Raw genomic sequence first — 21,542 nt, 5'->3', positions numbered from 1 at the left:
AGGGGCCACTGGTGCGTGAAAACAGGTGGATGCGCTAGGGGCCACCGGTAAGGGTTGAAAGTACTCACCGACACTTGGCGCACTCCGGACCAAAGTTCGACAGTCGAGTCCACTTCGGTTGCAGGTTCAAATGCAGCATTTGTGCAGCTCTGAGGCTTTCAGCAGCAAAGTTACAGCGATGATTCCCAAATGGGACAGTGGCAATTCCTCCGCTCCTGGTGGATGGATAAGGCCAGTTTCACTATAGCAGGCTTCAGGGCACAGCAGCAAGGCACCTGCGAAGTTCGTCACCACAGCTGGGCGACACAGTAACCGCGTGCACTCAGGTTCGGGTGCTCTCTTTACTTCAGACATGGGAATGCCAAGTGTACGAAATTCGGGGTGAGAGTGCAGTGAAAACAGAGCTAGCGATGTACCAAGTTTCAAGGGTCTCCTCAAAACAGTGGCAGTGTCAGAGAAAAGGTCCTGCGCAAGCTGGTAGCCCACTGGTTGGCCCAGGGACACTTCCGAGAAGGCTTACTTGTAGGCATTGATGAAGGTGCCGAGAATAGTTAGTCCCACTATTCCAATGGGTCGAAGCGTCTACGCACACCTTCTAGTTCGATCAGATGCAAAGGGGTCCAGCGGGACGACAGCGGTTTTAGGGAGCCAAACCTTCCAGGGGGTCACCAGTGGTTCCTCGACTCAGCTTCTTAGTTTCAGGATACTTGGATCCTACCCTTCGTTCAGTGAGAACTCCAGAGATCGACATGGTATGGGTGTTTGGAGCCTTATTTTATCCAGAATCTCCTTTGCGCCAAAACGAAGAGGACCCAGTGGGAGATCTGCTCACATACAGGCACACCATACGTGGACCAATCACGGACCACAGTGGTCCCAGGCATTCATAGCACACCAGACTCTCTGGCACCCAGGATGTGTATTGGAAGCATGAGTCCACCCACATCCTGGAAGCACACACACAAGGCATGCAGAAGCCTGCGAAAGCTTGGCATTTCGTGGGAGAATGCAAGCCCAAATAAGGTATGACCCGGGTCATCTCGACCTGGGGAACGTGAAGGGGCAAGATGGCCAAAGGACAGGACAAAACCTCGTGGCATGGCCATTTTGGAGCCATTCCACCTATTTGTGCCAAATGCGGTAAACGCGGTTTACCTGGCAGGAAACGGGTACAATTACATGAAGACAAGCTGCCAGCCCTGTCCAAGGCACATCTGCAATTCTCCTAAAATAAATACGTTGTCTAGGACCTTTAGAAATGACAGGAGGACCCAAGTGCACTGTACTGGTACATTGTGCACTTGCAACATGTTGCAGATAAGTTGCAACGTTGGAAAGGACTAAGGGAAACAAAGTCTCCCAGTACTCACTGTCTTTAAGGGCATGTCAGTTTCCCCATAACAAAGTTAGCGGAAAGCCCAGGCGAGTGCAGCAGAAAACTGTGCTCCACTGGCAAAGTCAGACTATGGTGTAAAACAGCAGCAAAACGTTGGGGGATACACAACTGGAGGGAAAAGTCACATAAATGGGAATCTTTCCTAACACACAGAAATGCAAGCAAGATCAGAGCTGAAGTTTGGTGGTGGAGAGGAGGAAGAGGAAGGACGGAGCGAAAGAAGGGTAGTAAAAGTGTCTTAGATGTTCAATATGAAGTACCTGGCAAAGTCAATGCAACAGTATTTCTTGCTGGGACCTATATAAACATTGAACGAACTGTAAAAACATTTGTGATTTAATGTAGAAAATTAAACAAATATACATTTCATAAAGGTTTTTGAAAAAAAATGCATCAGAATTGTCTAACCACATTGTACATAGAGCCAATTGTCTTTTATACAGATATATTGCATGAAGGAAACAAGTGTCACATCAACATCAACACAACTGCAAAAACAGCGACAATATTATTTTGTCAGCACTCCCTATCTAAGGACAACTGTGCAAGATTAAATCGAATTTCGGTTTGTAATGGGTCATATTCTTAGAAATTCATAACTAAAGGAGCCAGTCGGTTCCAAAAATCTCACAAACAGACTGAATCCAAGGCTATTTTTCTGTTCTATTTGAAGAGCTAGTAAATACACTACCCACTTCAATTGAAGGTCCTCTACCTGGAAACAATATTATACCCATTACTGATGAAATCCACCTATTAGATGATCTGTATCAAAGTTTATTTGGAAATTAAAAGCAGGTTATTTAAGACAAGTGTGAACTTATTCACTCAGGCTTACATGAGCCATCGTCAACTTGTTAATGATGAAAAAGCATAACAATACAATTTCCGCTTGCCTAGTGGGCTGCATTTTCAAATAAAATGTTACCTTGTGAGCATTCACTAGGTCGCATCTCAGCACTAGTGATCCCCTGCAGTCATCCTGGTGTAGTAAGAGACCATGTTCAATGTTAAAGTGTGAGAGATTCAAAAACATGTATGAAACAAAAAGAATTCTACAACTTCTGTTAAGTCTTGACGTCATTTCCATAATGTTACAGGATTATTGGGAAATGTAGTCCCACTCTTTAGTTTGATATGGCTGATCTGCTAACCATTGTTACGTACGGTTCCAAAGCTCTAAAATTAAATATATAATGGGTGGAGGAGCAAGAAGGACAATCCAGGTGGTTTATCTCCTAGGGTATTGCTGTTTTGACACTTTTCAGAACGTTATTCAATTTCTTCACTAACTCCAAACTTTGCAGGGCATAAATGTGGTTATAAACTCAGATGATTTTTTACTTCTGAACTAGAGAAGTATCGACCATTCGATTCAATCATTCAAGCCCACGATATGGCTTTAAGTTTGATGTATCCAATGTTGGTCTCATTTGTGCAATCTAACATTAGTAGGACAACTGGACAAATTAGCTTTGATTACATTAATAATGCACCCAAACAGATCATTTCTGGTATAGAGCAATACTAAAAATTATGGGGGTATGGCTCGCAATGGTAGTGGCACATACAATTGTTACATGTTTTTTATACACTTCTGTTGGAAAAACAGTTCTCTATTGGAAAAACACTCTTTTTGCAGCTGTTTTAAGCAGACTTACCACAGATGGCTTCCAGATGGGTCCAACTGAGGAACATCCCTCTCTCTCTGTTCTTCCCTGTGTCTCCCTATACCGTAGCCCAGACTTCTAAATGCCAAGGTAGTCTCTAGAGATCAGTATACCCTTCTATCTAGAATCTGGCTGGCTAGAGGCAAGGGCCTAAAGGAACCAGCATTATCTTCCTTACTTCCTCCGGGGTCTTCTAGGTGCATCCTAACGTCGGGTCCCTCAAGAATAATGCTATCAGAAAGGGGCGCCTTCCAACCACCTAGGTCCCACTCGACATTTGCTGCTTCTCATTCAGCTTCACTTACTCCCCTGCACTCCACCAAGTCTCTCACACTCACTCACCTGATTTACCATACACGCACTCTGACACCCAAGTAACGCTTTCTCTCACCAAACGATCTCTCAGCTTGCACACACTGTGAAGTCTCTTCCATGCTCTGCACCAGCGTCCTTCCTCCACTTGGTCTACCCCCCCACCTGAACTACCCACACGCCTCTGTTCTTCCTGTGCCTTTCCTCAACTGCCCCTCCGTTGGCCCTCAGACTCAGCTGGTTCCCTGGGCCAATCTCTGGCTTGCTTTCTCCCTGGGGTCGGTTTAGGGAGATGGGGACCAAAAAGTGCCAATTAAGACACACCCTTTTCGAATGCAGATCTTCCGGTGTCACGCAATGGTGGCCTGCTGCAACCAAAGCCAATTTCAGAGTTCGTATTCAGTTTCATACGAGCGTCTGTAGTGAACAACTTTCTGCAGGCCTGATGTTAGCTGTCAAATCTCTCGCCGGTGAGTTGTATGCTTCATCCTCTGATGCAAGGTTATATGGTTTCTGTGGTCCTGAAAGAGAAGAGTGGACACTGGCGACCGTGTTATGCAGCAGGTATGGGATGATCAAAAGTGGTACTCTGAAATTGTAGCCAAACACATGTGGGTGGGACAATGACTGGGGCCCTCCCAACTCCCTTACCGTGCCTGAGGGGTAGAACTGGCTCTGGCAAACACCCTGGTAGGCCTCCTGCCCAAGCTGAAAGGGGTCTTCACAGCCATATAGAAGGTTGTCTTTCTGTGATTTCAGATGTTAGTTTGGGTAGTGCAGCATGCGATTTGTTCATTGGTTTTCAGAATAAGGTTTGCGTATAACTTATTGTTGTCGAAATGTAATCATAATGTCCAAAAAAGGAAGAACACTGGTACTATAGTTGCAAATACATTCTAAATTGGTATTGTGGTGTAAACCCGTTGAATGAATGTTGTCTAATGGGCACTATTGCACTTCTAAATGACAAAAATGTAATTGATTTAACATTTTCAACAAATTACCTTAGAGGAAAAGACAGTTAGAGCAGAAAATGAAACCAGACAAAGTCAGCCATGTTTAAATTTGCCGAACTTGGCCATACCCTTCACACTAGATATAGTTAATGGTTTTAATTTAAATAGTTATTACGAAGTACTGTTTCAAGAGGTGTTGGAATAATATGTGGTCTTGGGCTGCTTTCAAGTGCACCATGGACACTTGGGATCTGGGCAAGGGCAAGTGGGACCTCACTGGGAGTGACTCCCCTTAGGTGACAAGGACTCCCATTCCCAAAGGGAACTCCCTAGGCAGAACACTTTATCTGCATATATTTGACTGCCTCTCGTTCAAAACACTGTGTCCTCCTTCTGTTTGGCTATAGACAATGCTGAATCAAGCACGTCGTCTGCACGAGAAGGGAATACCCCTTTAAGAAAAAGGTTTGTATGAAAATGGGAGGAGGCCAGAGGAGTGGAGAGAGAACAGTATGTAGAGGAGCCTCCCTTACGTCACAAGGCCGTTGAGAGGCAGAGCAAAGGGTGTCGGCAGAACCCACAGCACTCCTAGAAGCAGAGCATGCCAATCAGAGATTCCAGAGCCCCAGCGAAGCAGACAGCGAGGAAAAAGCTGTCAGGACAGGGAGCGAGGAAGGTTTAAGTTACTTACCTGTAACTATTGTTCTCCAGCATGGTTCTGGCATGGATTCACATGTTCATGAATATTCCCTGTCGTCCTGCTGGGAATCCTCAGTAAAAGAAAAAACAGTTTCACTTTAAAATTGTATTTCTCCTCTAAACCAATCACCATCCTCTGGGTCATACTGACACCGTCCAATGAAAGTCCTCTCCCTAAGCCCCGCCTCCAACAGCCATCTTCAGATTTGGAAAGCACGTAAAGCGGAGGGTTCGCATGTGAATCCATGGCAGACCCATGCTGAAGAATAGTTACAGGTAAGTAATTTAAACGTTCTCCAGCATGGGGTCTGGCATGGATTCACATGCTCATGAATAACAAATACACTGCAGTATATATTACACAACCACAGGAGGTGGCAAGGCTCAACAGAAGCAATTAGCACTTACCCTCGAAAAGACTCACCTCAAGCTAACAGGTTGCGTAGCACTGCCTGGCCGACTCTGGACTCCTCCCTGGAATCCCTGTTGACGAAGTAGAACTTTGTGAAGGTATGTATGGACCACCATGTTGCAGCTCTGCAGATGTGGAGCAGGGGCACACCAGAAAGGAACGCTGTTCTCGCAGCAATCGCTCCGGTGGAGTGGGCTCTCGGACGGCCCGGCAGAGGCCGGTTAGCTAGCTGATGAGTGCATGATGCAGCGCTATCTTGAGATGGAAGCCTTGGACAAGGCCTTCCCATGATTCACAGGTCCAAAGGCAAGAGCAACGTCCAGCAAATGCAAGGTTCTCTCTGCCAGCGACAAAGGGCTCGGGAAGAAAACAGCAAACACCAAAGGCTCGTTGAGGTGGCATTTCAACGGGCCTTCGGCATGAATGTGGGGTGCGTACGCAGCACCACCCCCCTCGATTCGTGGAAAGTCAGATATGGCTGCTTGCAGGATAGGGCCTGGATCTCACCCACTCGTCTGGCTGAGGTGATGGCCGCAAGGAATGCCGTCTTCCACAAGGGAAAGTTGAGTGGGCCTTGATGCATAGGTTCGAAAGAAGCCCCCATGAATCTTATCAGGACCATGTTGAGTTCCCATGGCGGGGCAGGTGCCTTTACTGGCGGGAAAGATCGAGAAAGCCCCTTGTGAAACTCCTTGACAAGTCTCTGGGACCACAGCGAGGATCTTCCAGGGGATCTGGTGTAGCATGAGATGGCCGCCAGAAGCACCTTGATGGATGCGTGAGCCAGCCCAGCTTTTGCTAGGGAAAGCAAGTATGGAATAATCTGTGGGGCCGTGACCCTCAGAGGTGGTAATCTTCTTCAACCGGCATCACGCAGCAAAACGCTTGCAGTCATGGCCGTCGCATTTTAGAGTTGACAACGCCCTTTTTTTTCCCCCCAATAACCTCCCTGCCGTCTACTGGCAGCTCATAACCTCCAAAATCCAAGGATGCAGGCGCCATCAGAGATCCTGGGTCGTGATGAAGGATTGCGCCTCTCTCTCTGGTTAGCAAATCCGGAAGCACCGGCAACTTGACTGGAGGAAACACAGACAGGCTGAGTAGGCCCAGGTACCAAATCTGCCTCGACCATGCCCGAGCGATGAGCATCATCTTGCAACGACACTGAGTGTGTTGATAACACGTAGCAAGAGAGGAAACGGAGGAAAAGCGTACAGAAACAGACCTTCCCACAGGAAGGAGAACGCATCCCCCATTCCCCTCGGTTGGTGGAATATGCTGGCACAGGCACACTTCTGGAATTTTGAGTTCACCACTTTCGCAAAAAGATCGATCAGAGGTCTGTCCCATTTGACGAACAGACGATCCACCTGATCCTGACGAAGTTCCCACTCGTGGCATGAGCGCAGTTCCCTGCTCAAGGAGTCTGATGGCGTTCTTGACGCCTGCCAGGTGGAAAGGGACGAGGTACATCCCCTGTCCGAAGGCCCAATGGCACAAGTCCTGAGCTTCTTTGGAGAGCGATGGGGGTCGAGTGCCCCCTTGCTTCCTGATGTAGAACATGGTGGTGGTGTTGTCCGTGAAGATCCTCACCACCTTGCCTCTCAGACGGATTGAATAACTTGAGGGCCCAGAGCACTGATCGTAACTCCAGGATGTTGATGTGCAGATCCTTCTCCTTCGGAAGCCACAGATCTCTGGAGTGTAGACCTCCAGTGTGAGCTCCCCAAACTTCCAGAGAGGTGTTTGACCTTGACTGTTGAAACCCTGGGGGCCTCGAATAAATCTTGTGTGTTTTCATACGGTGTGCCTCTTTATTTCACTGACTTTAAGCCGAAAGGTAGGGCCTTGAACTGGTAGTGTTGGCCTTGTACCACGAACCGTAGCAATTTCCGATGTTTCCTGTGGATGGGGACATGGAAGTATGCATCCTCCATTTCCAACGTCGTCAAGAAATCCCCTTCCTTCAGTTGTCCAGCACGTGTTGCAATGTCACTAATCTGAATTTTTGGGGTTTCAAGTACTTGTTTAGACGGCGTAGTTCCAGGATGGATCTCCAACCACCTGTCTTCTTTCTGACCAGAAAGTATCTGGAATAGACTCCGGAGCCGTTGCGGAACAAGCTCTATCGCCCCTTTCTGTAGCATGGCTCGCACTTATTCCATGAGCTGAGGGATGTGCTGCTCCTGACGTGGAATCTGTGGAATACGAGGGCACCTACGTTGGAACTCCAAGGTGCGTCTCTGGGCAAGGGTGTCCAGCACCCATCTGTCAGTGGCGATCTTGCACTCGCTGACAAACCTAGTCAGTCGGCCTCCCACCGGATTGGACAAGTGGGGGCCCGACGTCTAGGCCGGTCCAGGCTTGCTTGGGCACCGGCACCCTGCCCTGTGGGTGACAGTGATGCGGACCTCTGCTACCGTAGGCCAGGGAGTGGCCCCTGTAGGCTTCCTGCATGGAGGATCAGGGAGGTTGCCTGTACGACGTGGACTATCCCTTGGGTGATCTGCTCGATTTTCCCCTGGAGGAGTGAAAAGGCGACAAGCAATGCTGCTGAGTGCCAAGGGATTGTGCCACCTCTATGTCCATTTTTATGACTTGAAGGGATTTGTCGACTGCCTTCCCCAACAGATTTTTGCGGTCAAAAGGCATGTCCAGCACCTCGCATGAACATCCTGGTGAAAGTTAGTGGCCTACAATCATCCCTGCCGACGAAGGCAAACTCTGTTTCCCATCTGTCGGAAGCCCATATCAGTGATGTGCACTGCCACCATAATGTCATGGTCCGACACCACCTCCCCTTCTTGGAAGAGGACAAGAGCCTCAGTTTTCTTGTCGTCAGGGAGGAATTCCAGGACAGGGCCCAGCTTGTACCAAAACTCCCAGGCGTATCGGAACAAGAGAGCCAGAGCATTAGCCCCTTTGATCGTGGATGCCGCCATGTAGATGACTCTTCTCCATGGCGTCCACCTTCGTTCCTTCCTTGTCCGGGGGGACTGAGGATGCGGAGGCCGGGTTGGCTGAATGTTTCCTTGTGGTGGCTGACACTGCCGAGTCCCGTGATGGTTGTGACCTCAAGCACTTGGGTGCGGAGTCCAGCACCCTGTATTTCTCCTCCAACCTGTCTCGTTTGGTTGGAGTCGTGCATGAGTTTTTCATGAGGGCAAGGCCTTCCTCCCAAATGTCAACAAGAAAAGGATACAACCATGATAGTCTTCCTCTTGGACTCCAGTCGGTTTCCTCGGGCACCAGCTGTAACAGCTCAGAGGCCCTGGAGATCATCAAGTGGAATGATCCCTCCTTGTCTGGTGGAGAGCCTCTCTGAGGGGTGTCCAGGTGCGGTGATTCATCGTCTGCTGGGACAAAGTCCTCATCTTCGCGGGTTTCCGCAGCAGTCTCCGTACCAGTGTCCGTGTGTGTATCCGTGTCCGCTGGTGGAGTTGGGTCCCGACATGTTGGAGGAGGCTGATACAACAGTGGGTGACGCTTTGTCTTCTTACGTGGAGGTTGGTCAGGGGCCTGCGGTACAATAGGTGCCACTGTTGCAGGCAACCTTTGCTGGATCTCCCTCACTAGGGTCAGGATGTCCATGGTTATGTCCCTCGGCTGTGGAGGGAATGATGGAGTGCTAGGCCCTGCGCCTCCGTCCTCCTCGCGGACTGTATAGACGGACGCTTGGTCATCATCGTCCGTGGAAGAGATGTCCATTGACTGAACGTAAACCTTGGAGGGCTGCTTTGGGGCCTCCTCGCCCTCGGCCTCCCTTTTTCCCTCCTGAATGCTTTGTACCGGGACATGAACTGGTGCCTTTCCCACCCCAGGTGTGCCTGCAGCCTTCGCCGGTGCCCCCGCGGCCGTGTTGCGCCTAGGAGGCAGGGATACTCTCTGCACTATAGGGACCACCCGCCGTAGCGGCCACCCCAGAGGATGTCGACGAAGCGGTTGACCGTGTCTTCGGCTGCACCTGATGAGCCTGCTGTGAGGCCTTCTTCTCTTCCTCCGGCCTTTGTATCTCCGTTTTTTCCCGTAACTTGGCCGAGGTGGAGGGCTTCCTCTTTGAGGAGGAACCCGACGGCAGGCTGGCTGATGAGGCGGACGGCAATGCCGATCTATCCGACCTGGGACCCACATCAGCAGCGAACCCGGCCTTGCAGTGCTTGGCCCTCTCTTGGACCCCAAAGAATGGTGTGTCCTCAAAGGACTTTGACCTCCTCCCGGAGGAAGACTGCTCCGCAGACCGACTGGCCCTGGGGGAGGCATGACCCTGCTCGGAGCACGGGTCAGAGGCATTGCTCGACTCGAGCCATGCCGCCAGCCTGCTATATCCTTTTTCTTCATTTTCTTCCAGAAGCCCAGGCATATGTCGCACCCATCCTCGTTGTGTTCCGGGTGGAGGCCGTACAGACACTTTTGATGTTTGCTCACCACAAATACATTCCTTAGCCTGCATTGTGTTCAGGGCCTGAAAAGTGTCCTTCCCTCCCTTTTCTCCTCCGTCATGGCCGGAGGGTGCGAAGTAGGCCTAAGACGGCCTTCCAGAAACTTCGACGAACAATCGTCCTTGAGGGGCGCGCAGCTTCACTGACAACGGATCCTTGTTGCCAGCTGATGAAGATAGAAGCACACAGGCTCCGATGGAACAAAAATAGAACAAAAATAGAACATTTCAGCAAAAAAAGTGGAAAAAAGTACAAAATAGCTTGGCGAGCAACTCGAGGAATCCCAACACTGAAGCGTGCAATAAATATCAGAAGATGGCTCCCAGAGGGAGAGGACCGTCATTGGATGGGGCAGTATGACCCAGGGGACAGTGATTGGTTTAGAGGAGAAATATAGTTTAAAAGTGAAACCGTTTTTTCTTTTACCGAGGATTCCCAGCCTGATCACAGGGAATATTCATGAGCATGCGAATCCATGCCAGACCCCATGCTGGAGAACTGTTCAACAAGGTGGTGCGACCACAGGGGTGCTGTGGTGGGCCAGGAGCCTGCATAACACAGAAACCTGAAAGACCAGGAGAGCGGAAAGCTCCAATTCGCTGTCATTCACAGAACACGGCAAGATGCTGAGACCCCAAGATCGGAATGAGCAAGAAGCCCGAAAAGAGGAAGCGAGAAAGCAGACTAACCTGCACGAGCGAGTGCTGAGCCCCAAGAAGTCACCCACAACAAACAAAGGTACTGGGATGGACTAGAGTAGCGGGAGGCCACCCACCTGGGGAGTCTTTAATAAAGAGCAGAGACTGTGATGGGCATAAGTGCAATAATGGAATAGAGAATCAGCACAACAAGATAATTAAGGAACTGTTCAAAACTAAACAATAAGAACAACTGTGGAGCATTAGGATGGTGGAGATAAAGACCCTGGGAACAGAGAGAAAGAACCCCAGGAGATAACTCAAAGAGGCATAAGTGCTGAAGAGTGGGGAGACCACTTAAGAAGAAGTTACAGAACGTGCTACCAGTTAAGAATACATAGTGAGATGAATGAGGAGGAAAATAGATCATTAAGGAGACCCCAGAGCTGGGGAACCCGCAAAACCTGATAAAGCAAGGGCGCAACATAGAGAAAGTAAGATGTTTGAGAGACTATCTCAAGGAGAACCAATAAAAGGGTCATATGGTCTCGAAGGCAAGATCAATGAATAGTTGGGATGAGCTAGTAAACAAAATTTTAAACCCTTATCAAAAGAGATCACCATAGGGAACTGCTTTTCCAAATATATAAGTTTGTACTTTCAAGGGTTGTATTGAATAAGAAAACCATGAAGGAATGCCTCAAGATAAAAGGAAAAGGGGGAGGCCACCAGAAGAGACATTCTTTTGGCTAAGCTTAGTTATTATTTATTAGTGGTAGGGTCAGGTAGATTTGGACTGAGGACATTTTGGTATTTGACTTTGTGACAACTTCCAGACAGTTTAACTGGACCTTCCAGAAATCACTAAAAACATTACTGTTCGTTTAACTGCTGTTGTTAAAACTGCCTGATATACTGTCTCACTGTACATGCTCTGTGAGTAACTTGTCATGTAACAGCGCCTTGATACCTCACGGCTTAGTACGCTTTATAAATGTACAAATACATACGTAAATAAAGAAGCACCTTTAGTTTAATTTGGTTAGGTACGCTTCATAAATGTACAAATACATACGTAAATAAAGAAGCACCTTTAGTTTAATTTAGTTAGGTAGGGAATTTCCCTATAGCAATAGGGCGAGATGGGCCTTTTCATTATTTAAATAAAAGAACTTCAAAATGCCCACAGTGTCTCCGACTCCTTCTTCCGACTCACCACCAGTGATATCAAATGTTACCAAGAGGTTGGTATAATGTTCAAAAGGATATATTTCAGCTATTTTAATTAATACTCTTGTGTCTTTCAAATAAGATTTTGTTTATACACCATTGGTTGAAGCAATGCATCTATGTACTTCCCAATGGGTTGGAGAATGGAACGACACAGGGACACGACTAGGCTTCTGGTGGTTTTAAAGTACTTTAGGGAAGGCATACTATATTGGACATTGGTTATGTCTGCCTTTTGTTTGCTCAGAAAGCCAATTGGTAGTCCTACTGTCAAAATTCTCTTAATTCTATTGGACGGCTCCTGAGCAGGATAATTTGGATTTTTTTATAATGTGATATATTGGCTTTATTATTAAATCACAGTTGTTTATAAGTGATAAGTGTCGCTATTTCCATTCTGCTCAAGTTGTTAAAAGTGTTGTTGTTCTCAACAACATTTGGGAAATCTCTCATAACAAGCTTTTCAAATGTTAACAGTTACGGGGGTATGTCTAAATCTGCCGAGCAAAAATCAGTTTTTGGCCAAAGCCCTGCTAAATTCCTGTTAACCACACCTTTAACAACAAATGGTTGTTGAATTTACAGCAGTCCTTTCACTGAACCAAAAGCTCTCGTCTCCCATACCCTTTAGAATTAAGCTTATGGTAATGTCTGGAGTTTCCAGTCTGCCCCCAAGCCCTCTTCTGCCAACTTGCAGATGCTTGTTTATTTGTACATGGGGAACAACAGATCTATTTGAGTGAGGGATAAAGGGCAAGAGAGAGGGATTGACAGAGGCAATGTAAGATGGTGAAATTAGATCTGTCTGCAAAATGCCAATGGTAGGAGTGCAGGATTTCAGGTTGTTTTCCCCTGTAAAATCTCCTACTGCCTTACACCACAGACACACACACACACAGAGACACACACTAAACGGCTGCCACAGGCCGAGACATTAGAATAGCAACACTAATTGAGCTATGACTAAGCTCTCCTCTTTCTTCTTACGACATCACACATCTGCAGCTAACCTGACCCAAAAGTGCAGTAGTCCATCAGATCTTGGACTCTTCCAAATGGATAACATACTCCCAAGTCCCTATGAAAAACCCATAGAAAGAAGACTGGCACACAGGACCTGGGTACTTTCTGACCTGTACCCTTCAACAGCACAAGATTTGCATCCGCTTCTCCCACTAGTGACCCCCCTTTTTTCTTACAGAGCCACGTGCAGCCAGGCCACCAAAGTGGCAGAAGGGCTCTATACTCGACTACTTACATGACACACAATCTTCTGATGTTATAAATCGGACGATTTGTTTTCCAATGGAGGGTGGTATTGTTATGGACCCAAAAGGGTGCATTTGTGGGTGTAAATAAAATGCATAGAGCAGGGCTCTTCAACAGTTGGCTCTCCAGATGTTTTGGACTCCCAACTCCCTCCCATCAGAAGTAGCCAGCATAGTCAATGGTGAGGGATCATGGGAGTCATAGTTTGAAACATCTGCAGCGAGACAGGTTGCAGACCCCTGGCATAGAGTAACAGACTATGTAAAGTTGAGAAAGAAACAGAACATGGGTTTATGAGATGCGATTGCTTGAGTTTTTGCAATTAGAAAACATTCTGTAAACTAAGTTTTATCTTGCCCTGAGACTCACCAGTGATTTTGACATTACACAGAAGATAACGCATAGAGGCACAGAAATCTATTGGCAGAAAAGTATGGTCATCACTGCCTCCCAAAAGTTTAAAAGGTTGCCGCTTATGCTACACATTTCTCACTGGGCCCCGAATTTGAAATCTTCAATCGCCCCCTAATCTTAATGTTGGGGCGGAGACTAGCACAAAATGTTGATTAGAGATTCCTGCTAGGAATATATGAAGTTATTTTCTAAACTATAAATACACTGTAAGACAAAGCATAGAATCCCAAGAGTCACGCAACTTCTCACTTGTAACCATTGCCAGGAGCGCTCCCTGTAGCAGATTACTAGTCTCGCTTGCCTTTGCCAAATGAGAGATGAAATGCAACATTATGTATGGTCTTTTTGGAGCGAAAAGATAAGGCAGTTCACCATATGAAGATTTTATAACAACATATCTATAGAGATTTGAAAAAATGTTTCTAATGCTGAACACATATTCATGAATTGAAATGCATGCACAGAAATAATTTGGTTACATTGTTGCTACTACTGGAAAGAGAATTTTTCGAACGGCTCACATTTTGAATATGTTTTATTGTAACTCAGATTAATGTATTCATAGTGATTAATTTTGTAGGAGCTGGATATAGAATGATAAAAAAAAAAAAACACACACATTGTATTTAATCATTTCACTTCCAGAAGGCTCCACCCTGTGGACAATGGCATAACTGCAGCAGTAAGACCAGGATTGAATGAATGGTCAGATATGTATTTAACACTCGACAACCATGCTTGCATCCAGAGCCACTTTTGCCCACACAGTAAGATATAATACCTTGAAAAGTTGCTTCTCCACCTCCTTCAACCTCTGCCGAAGATGTTTGATGTCCGTTTTAAAACCTTCCACCTCCATAGCTCGCCGCTTTTCTAGGGCCTCATAGCGCTGGGTCATTAGCTGCAAACGCTTTGCAACTTTGTCCGATCGCTCCTTAGGAGACAAACCACATAAGTCAAATCCATAATTCAAAGAGAAGTGTCAAAGACATCTACACCATCACTATCTTTATGTGGATAGCAAAATCCACCAACATAATATCAAAATGTGGCATACAACATATAACAACTAGTAGCCCAGTTAAAAGCTTAAAAACAGCATATAGCATTGGCTCAGTTCAAACTATTGCAACTCAGTCAAACTAAACCCCATTAAAGTACCCTTAATAGAGCTGACAAATAAAGGCCCTACAAGTCTATAAAAACAGTATAAGGGGTCTGTTCGCCAAGGACATGCAAAATAAATGTAATCATTGTTACGTAGCAGTCTGCATCCTGTTTTCCAAGTCCTTGAGAGGTACCTTGCAAAGGCAAATGTCATAGTTAGATTTGAGCCCTATTACAACAATGCGTTAGTAGCACGTTCCACGGGCTATACCGGGGATAAACAGCGCTGCAGCCCGAGTCAACGGCCCGAACGAAGCGTCTAAACCCTACTAACTTCGCCATCCCTCGAGCTGTCAGCTTGGTCTCCTTACATTTCTTAAGTATCTGGTATTCTCAAACAGTTCCACCATTTTTAAACAAAATGCTTCCAACTCTTCAGAAGAAGGTTTAGTGGGGCATCTAAACTTACTTAGGGATTCGTCTGACGCCGATGAAGATGGTGAACGGTGGCGTTGTTTCTTCGATCTTTATGTCGAAGATGACGAGTGGCAGGAGCCACTTCGGGCTCTCAATCTTTCTTTCGCATCGAGGGGAATTAACTCTCAACTCGACGGTCATGGATCGGTCGGATTTAGATTTACGACCCACCTGCAATTTCCCCTTCCTCTCTCGCAGGGCTTTACCTGTCATCGCCTGACACTTCGAGCAGGCCTCCATCTCGTGGTCTTCTCCCAGACACCACAGGCACAATCGATGCAGGTCTGTGATCGACATCTTAGAACTGCACTCCTTGCACTTTTTGAAACCCGAACGAGGGGTAGTTGGGGTTGAAGAAGAGGACACCTTCGATTATTTTTATGATGAATGGAACTGCGTAGCAGAAAATAGCAATGAGGCGTGCCGAGTCTCTGAAGCAACACGTTCTGTGGAAAAACTGAACTGAGACCAACGGGCGCTGCAGGTGCTACTTGTACACCCGATGACGTCACCCTCGACGGAGGCCTTCGAGGTACATCGACTTGACGCCATCGACGCAAGAGGCCCGCTACTGCGATTTTTTTTCTTCCGATGCAGCCAAAGCTGGACGAGAATATCAAAGATGAATACGTTGGAGGACACAATCCATTCGAAAGTGCAGTACTGTGACGAGGAAGAGTAGGGTTGACTCAAGTGAATGTCCATTGCAATATACTGAGACGAGGAGGCACAAAGCCAGCATGAATCATCATCAGAATTGGATAGAAATGTCTAGCTTTCGAACGCCTAGTGGCTTAAACATGGAGCAAGGACTGACAGTTGTCAAACCCTCCTTGGAGGCACTGCGAGCGAAGCACCCTTACCGCAAGCGAAGGAGCTGAAGTTGCTTACCGGGACACACTGAGGAACTACGGCGTCCCTCTGTGGTCCGCCATGCACTGGCAGATGGAAAACAGAAGAGGAACGCCCAGGTGCAAGTTCCCGGCTAACCACGCGGTCTAGACGACGCACGCAGCACGGCTCCAGTGAAGTGCTGTGGAGCCGCTCAAGGCAGCGCAAGGCCCGAAGAACTAAATAGGAAGCTGTCGGAAGCCCCAGGAAGACCGAAACTGATGAAAAGGACTGGGAACTCCTGTTGAGGGTACGGGCCTGCCTGGGTCCACAGAGAACACATGAAACCATTCTAAGAGGGCCTGGGACCCAGAACTAAAATACAAGAAATATCCTATACACCTGGCAGGATAGTGAACCGGGTATTGTAGAAGTCAAACCGAGTGAAAGAGGCCGGGTTGGGAACATGCAGGTGAATGAGGACTTCCTAAACTGTGCATCTTCTTCGTGGCAGTACCTACCTGCCCAAGCCCCTGGAGAGGTTCACAATAAACAAAGCATGAGAAGGTCCAGGGGAAGAGAGACATTCCCCCTAGTGTTTTGAACTGCCTTCTAAAGCCTGAAAAGGCATGGGGAAGGGAGTTATTCCCACCCCCCCAAGGTCTGCGAAGTGTGACAAAAGGTCAAGAGGGATGAGGACAAGAAAGCCATACCCTCTGGTGTTGTGTACTTTGAAGCTAAGAGAGATCAGGGGAGAGAAGCCAAACCACCTGGTTTTGTGTACTGTGAAACCAAGAAAGATCAGGGGAGGACTGCCATTTCCCTTGGTGTTGTGTACCGTGAAAGCAAGTACAAGAAAACCGGTGAAGGGAGTCAATCCCCTGGCACAGCAAAAACAAGAAACCTGGAGAAGGGAGGTATTCTCCAGTAACCCAATAGTGAGAAAAAAATATGGCAAATAAGGAATGATGAGTTAGATGTGAGAACTATACAAAAACAAAAGCTGGGACTTTGTTTTGCACCCCTGAGAGGAACTGAGACTTGGAGAAGGGAGTACGTCTTGCAGGCGAGGTTCCCACCTGCAGTTGGAAATGTAGAGCATTGTCCAGAGGAAGGGAGTCATTCCTCTGGACAAAGAAGACCTTTTTCCTCTTTATTCTCAGTTAAAAGCGTGAGGGATAGAAGTAGGCATTTTGGGCACACAAAGGCGGACTCTTGATTTAATTAGACATTCTGAGAGTATCCTTAGTTCCTTAGTTGAGGCAGATAAACCCCTCAGGGAGGGATAGGTTTCCTATTAATTTTACTAAATAAAAGTCTATGCCAACAAGCATGCTACTTGTGCGTCAGTCTCCTTCTTCTGCACCCTTACAATAACGTGAGCGAATTGTAGACTACCCGTGAGTCTAACAAATGAAGATGGGAAGCAATGTTTGCTGCAGAGCACATAATTTGTTTTTGATTGTACCAAATAAATCCTTTCCATTATAACAGTTTCTAGTTTTTGGTTTTCTTGCCTTCCGAAGTATGTACACACAGCGTTGAGGTAGAATCAAATCATCAAATGCTATGACTTCAGGAGACAGGCTACAGAGTTCATAGTTTGTGGGTTGGAATGGGTTATCCATTGATTCTGTTGCGTTAATAGATTGTGAACTCAGTGCAGTTTGATTGTGGTTGCAGCGACATGTTGGGGATGCAACACTTTTGCCCAAGCTGAACAATGGGCATCAATGATATTTTCTCCTGGAGTAACTGGTACACTACCTTGCGAATAAGAAGAGTCAGTGAAAAATGTGCATGCAAATATGCCCGACCAAATCATCCATAGTGTTGCCCAATGACCCCGTTTGTGAGTTTTTGGCTGGGAAGCTTGGGTATTTTGAATTTGTACTTGTCACAAATAAGTATGTCTGGATGATCCCATGTTTTGAAGATTTGCTGCAGTGGATTTCATTTCAGTTTCCACTCATGTTCCTGATCCACTCAACTGCTTAAACTGTCCCCTAGACAGTTGTGGATTCCCAGGATATGTTGTGCCCAGAATAAGACATGCATTACTTACCGTAAAAGCATTTCTGATGGTTCTATCTGCTTAGATTCACATGCTGTGCATAGTCCGACATCCAGTGGTCACTGCGGAGTATTGCATTTTGTTTTTCGTAGTCGAAAAGGGGACGTCGACATAGGCGTGTCTGTAATACTAACCCTATAGTGACGTGTAGTGTACCCAAAATCCCTCACGCGTCAAGGTCCCTCTGTATTTTTTCTGCCATGAGGGAGCCTTATACTACGTAAGTGAGTACAGAAAAGAGAGAAAAAGTAATAAGGTGTCTATGTTCCTTCCATCCGAGCGGGGAGGAAGAGTGGGCGCATGTGAATCTAAGATACAACCATAAGAAATGCTTTTACGGTAAGTAATTCATGTCTACTGATGTTTGTTAATCTGCTTAGAATCACATGCTGTGCATTGACTAGCGAGCAGTACCCGGAGTTGGAGGTGGGTTGTGAGAAGGAACAGTAGAGAAAGGATGTCTTAGTACTGCCTGTCCCACCTGGGAATCAGATCTAGAATGGGCATCTAGACAATAGTGTTCTGTAAAGGTGTGTACAGAACTCCAGGTTGCCACCTTGCAAATGAACTCAAGGGGAACATTTGCAATGAATGCTATGGATGCCCCAGTGCTTCGAGTAGAATGTGCTCTCGGCTTGAAGGGCAGTTCTCTCTTAACAAGAGTGTAACAGAGTGATGCATTGGAAAATCCATCGAGATATAGTGGATTTGGAAACTGCATTTCCTTCTCTTCGTGCCGCCACCGAGACGAAGAACTGATTAGTCTTTCTCAGTGGTCTAGTTCTTTCCATATAAAACATGACCGCTCTGTGCACATCAAGTGTGTGCAGGCTTTTTTCTCCCAAGTTTGATGGGTTTTGAAAGAACGTTGGTAGTTCTATAGATTGGTTGACATGGAATTTTGAAATGAATTTCGGTGCAAACATAGGGTGCGTGCGTAGAACTTCTTTATCTTTGTGAACTGTTACAAAGGGATCAAGTATAGAGAGCGCTTGTAGTTCACTCACTCTCCTAATGGAGGTGATAGCTATTAAGAAAGCAGTTTTAAGAGTGAGATTCTTAAGGGTTGCTTTGTGCATGGGTTCGAAGGGGGAGCCCATTAGCCAGGTTAGTACAACATTCAGGTCCCATCCGGGAGCTGGGTTAGATATAGGAGGGTGAATTCTCTTCATTCCCTCCATGAAGGCTTTAATAACTGGAACTTTCCACCATGACACCTAATGTTGAGACGTAGTGTATTCGGAGAGTGCAGCTAGGTGTACTTTAATAGAATTAAAGACCAATCCTGAGTCTAACAAGTGAGTCAGGTATAGAACGATTGGTGTGGGAGAGCAGTCAACGGGGTTGATGTTCTTAGCCCTACACCAGATGACAAACCGTTTCCACTTGCTAGAGTAGCAGTAACGAGTGTTCGGTTTCCTTGCCTCTCTGAGAATGTCCATGCATCTCTGTGGGAGCTGCAAATGTCCACATTCTATGACCTCAGGAGCCAGGCTGCTAAGTTCAGGGTCTGTGGGCATGGGTGCAGCGTTCTGCCCCTGTCCTGTGACAGCATGTTGTATGGGCAGGGTAGTTTCACTGGAGGAGACAGTGACATCTCCATCAGGTGAGCGAACCATGGTTGCCGGGCCCACATGGAGGCCACCAGTATCATGGTAACTGGTTCCTGGTGGATCTTGTGCACTATCTTGTTGAGAAGGGGAGTTGGGGGAAAAGTGTAGACAAATTTCCCTGACCATGTTATCCAGAGACCGTTCCCCTTGGAGCAGTTCTGAGGGTACCTGGAGGCGTAATCTTGGCATTGGGTGTTCTCCAGAGTTGCGAACAGATCTCTCTCTGGGAAGCCCCATTCTACGAAAACGAAGACGATGTCTTCTTGTAATCGCCATTCGTACTCTGTGGGCAGAGGGAGGTCTCTGCTGAGTTCGTCTGCCAGAAGATTGAGTTCCCCTGGTACATGTTGAGATAACAGGAACAGGTTGTGTTTGAGAACCAACTTCCAGATGTTCTGGGACAGCTTGGACAGTCCTGGAGAGTGAGTGCCCCCTTGCTTGTTCAGGTAGTACATGGCTGTGGTGCTGTCTGTGAGGACCAGCACTGTCTTCCCTTGTAGGTGTGTCTAGAAAACCTTCAGTGCTTTGAACACTGCCAGTAATTCCAGCAAGTTTATGTGTTTGGACGCCACACTCTGAGTCCAAATTCTGTGTGCAGTTTGATGGGATAGGTGAGCCCCCCATCCTGTGAGGGATGCGTCTGTGGTTAGAGTGGCTTCCACTGCAGGGGTGGTGAATGGTTTCCCCAACACAAGGTTTTCCTTCGACCCCCATCGCAGCGAGAGAACCAAGGCCTGCGAGACTACCACTAGATCATCCCATTGTCCGCTGGCCTGACACCACTGGCTGTTGAGCCACTCTTGCATTGGATGCATGCGCAGGCGCGCGTGAGGTACCAAATAAATACATGACGCCATCATTCCTAGCAATCGCATGGCTTTGCGTACCGTCACCTCTCGACCGGCTACATATTGAGGGATCTGAAACAGCATATTTTGGACTCTCTCGTTTGAGGGGAAGACGAGGCCGTCCTTTGTTTGAATTAGAGCCCCTAGTAATTGCTCAACTTGGCAGGGGTCTAGACTGGACTTTGCCACGTTGATGGAGAAGCCCAGGCTCAACAAAAGGTCTACAGGCTTTTGGGTATTCGAGAAGCACGTTTCGTAAGAATCCCCTGTTATGAGCCAGTCGTCGAGGTAAGGATAGACGGGGATGGACAACCTGCGCAGGTGTGCCGCTGCCACTGCCAGTACCTTCGTGAATACCCTTGGCGCTGAAGCTATGCTGAAGGGTAGCACTTAGAACTGATAGTGTTTGCCTTCTAACATGAACCTGAAGTATTTTCTGTGCACTGGCAACATTGAAATATGAAAGTCTGCATCTTTCATGTCCAGTGTTGCCATGTAAGCCCCCTGTGTGAGCAGGGGAATTACTTCCTGTAAGGTCACCATACGAAATTTTTGTGGTTTTACGAATTTGTTCGCTGGGCGAAGATCTAGTACAGGGTGCATGGTTAAATCCTTTTTGGGTACAAGGAAGTACACTGAATAAATACCCTCCTTTACCTGTGATAGAGGCACAACCTCCATTGCTCCTTTTTCTAGTAGCAGTTCGACTTCTTGAAGAAGGATGGCGAGGTGCTCCGGTGATAGGCGTCTTCCCCTTGGGGGTCTGAATGTAGGGGACCGACTGAATTTGATGCAGTAACCGCGGGCTATAGTTTACAGTACCCAGCGGTCTGTGGTAATTCCCTCCCATGCTTTTAGAAATAATGTTAACCGGCCCCCAACCGGAAATGCATGGGAAGGGACCAGAAACTTTGGGTCATTTGGTGTTGGTAGCCGGGGAGCCTCTGGGAGCGGGGCCCGACCTCTTCCCTTGCCACGTCATTATCCTCTCTGACCATATTGTCCACTGGTTCCTTGAGTGGAGGACCAGTTGCCTGATGAGGAGTATTGTTGGTGGTGGTTTTGTCGTTGGACACGAAAAAAGCATCTGTTGCCGTAACCTCGCTTATTAGGAGGTCTTGTGATCTGGTCAAGAGTTTTTAGGGTATCAAATTCCT

General features: G+C 47.1%; 1 protein-coding gene across 1 annotated transcript in view; it reads right to left on the bottom strand.

Moving 5' to 3' along the window:
• Nucleotides 1-21,542, bottom strand: part of CCDC77 (coiled-coil domain containing 77) — a 504,734-nt gene that overhangs the window by 36,142 nt on the left and 447,050 nt on the right. The window contains exon 11 of the mRNA XM_069628598.1: nucleotides 14,217-14,369. Coding sequence (XP_069484699.1) covers nucleotides 14,217-14,369 — 153 coding nt within the window. The remainder of the gene's footprint in view (nucleotides 1-14,216; nucleotides 14,370-21,542) is intronic.

The sequence above is a fragment of the Ambystoma mexicanum genome, chromosome 12 (genome assembly GCF_040938575.1).
Source record: "Ambystoma mexicanum isolate Mex_15411 chromosome 12, UKY_AmexF1_1, whole genome shotgun sequence".
In the NCBI taxonomy this organism is placed as follows: Eukaryota; Metazoa; Chordata; class Amphibia; order Caudata; family Ambystomatidae; genus Ambystoma; species Ambystoma mexicanum.
This window is presented reverse-complemented; position numbering and strand designations above follow the sequence as displayed.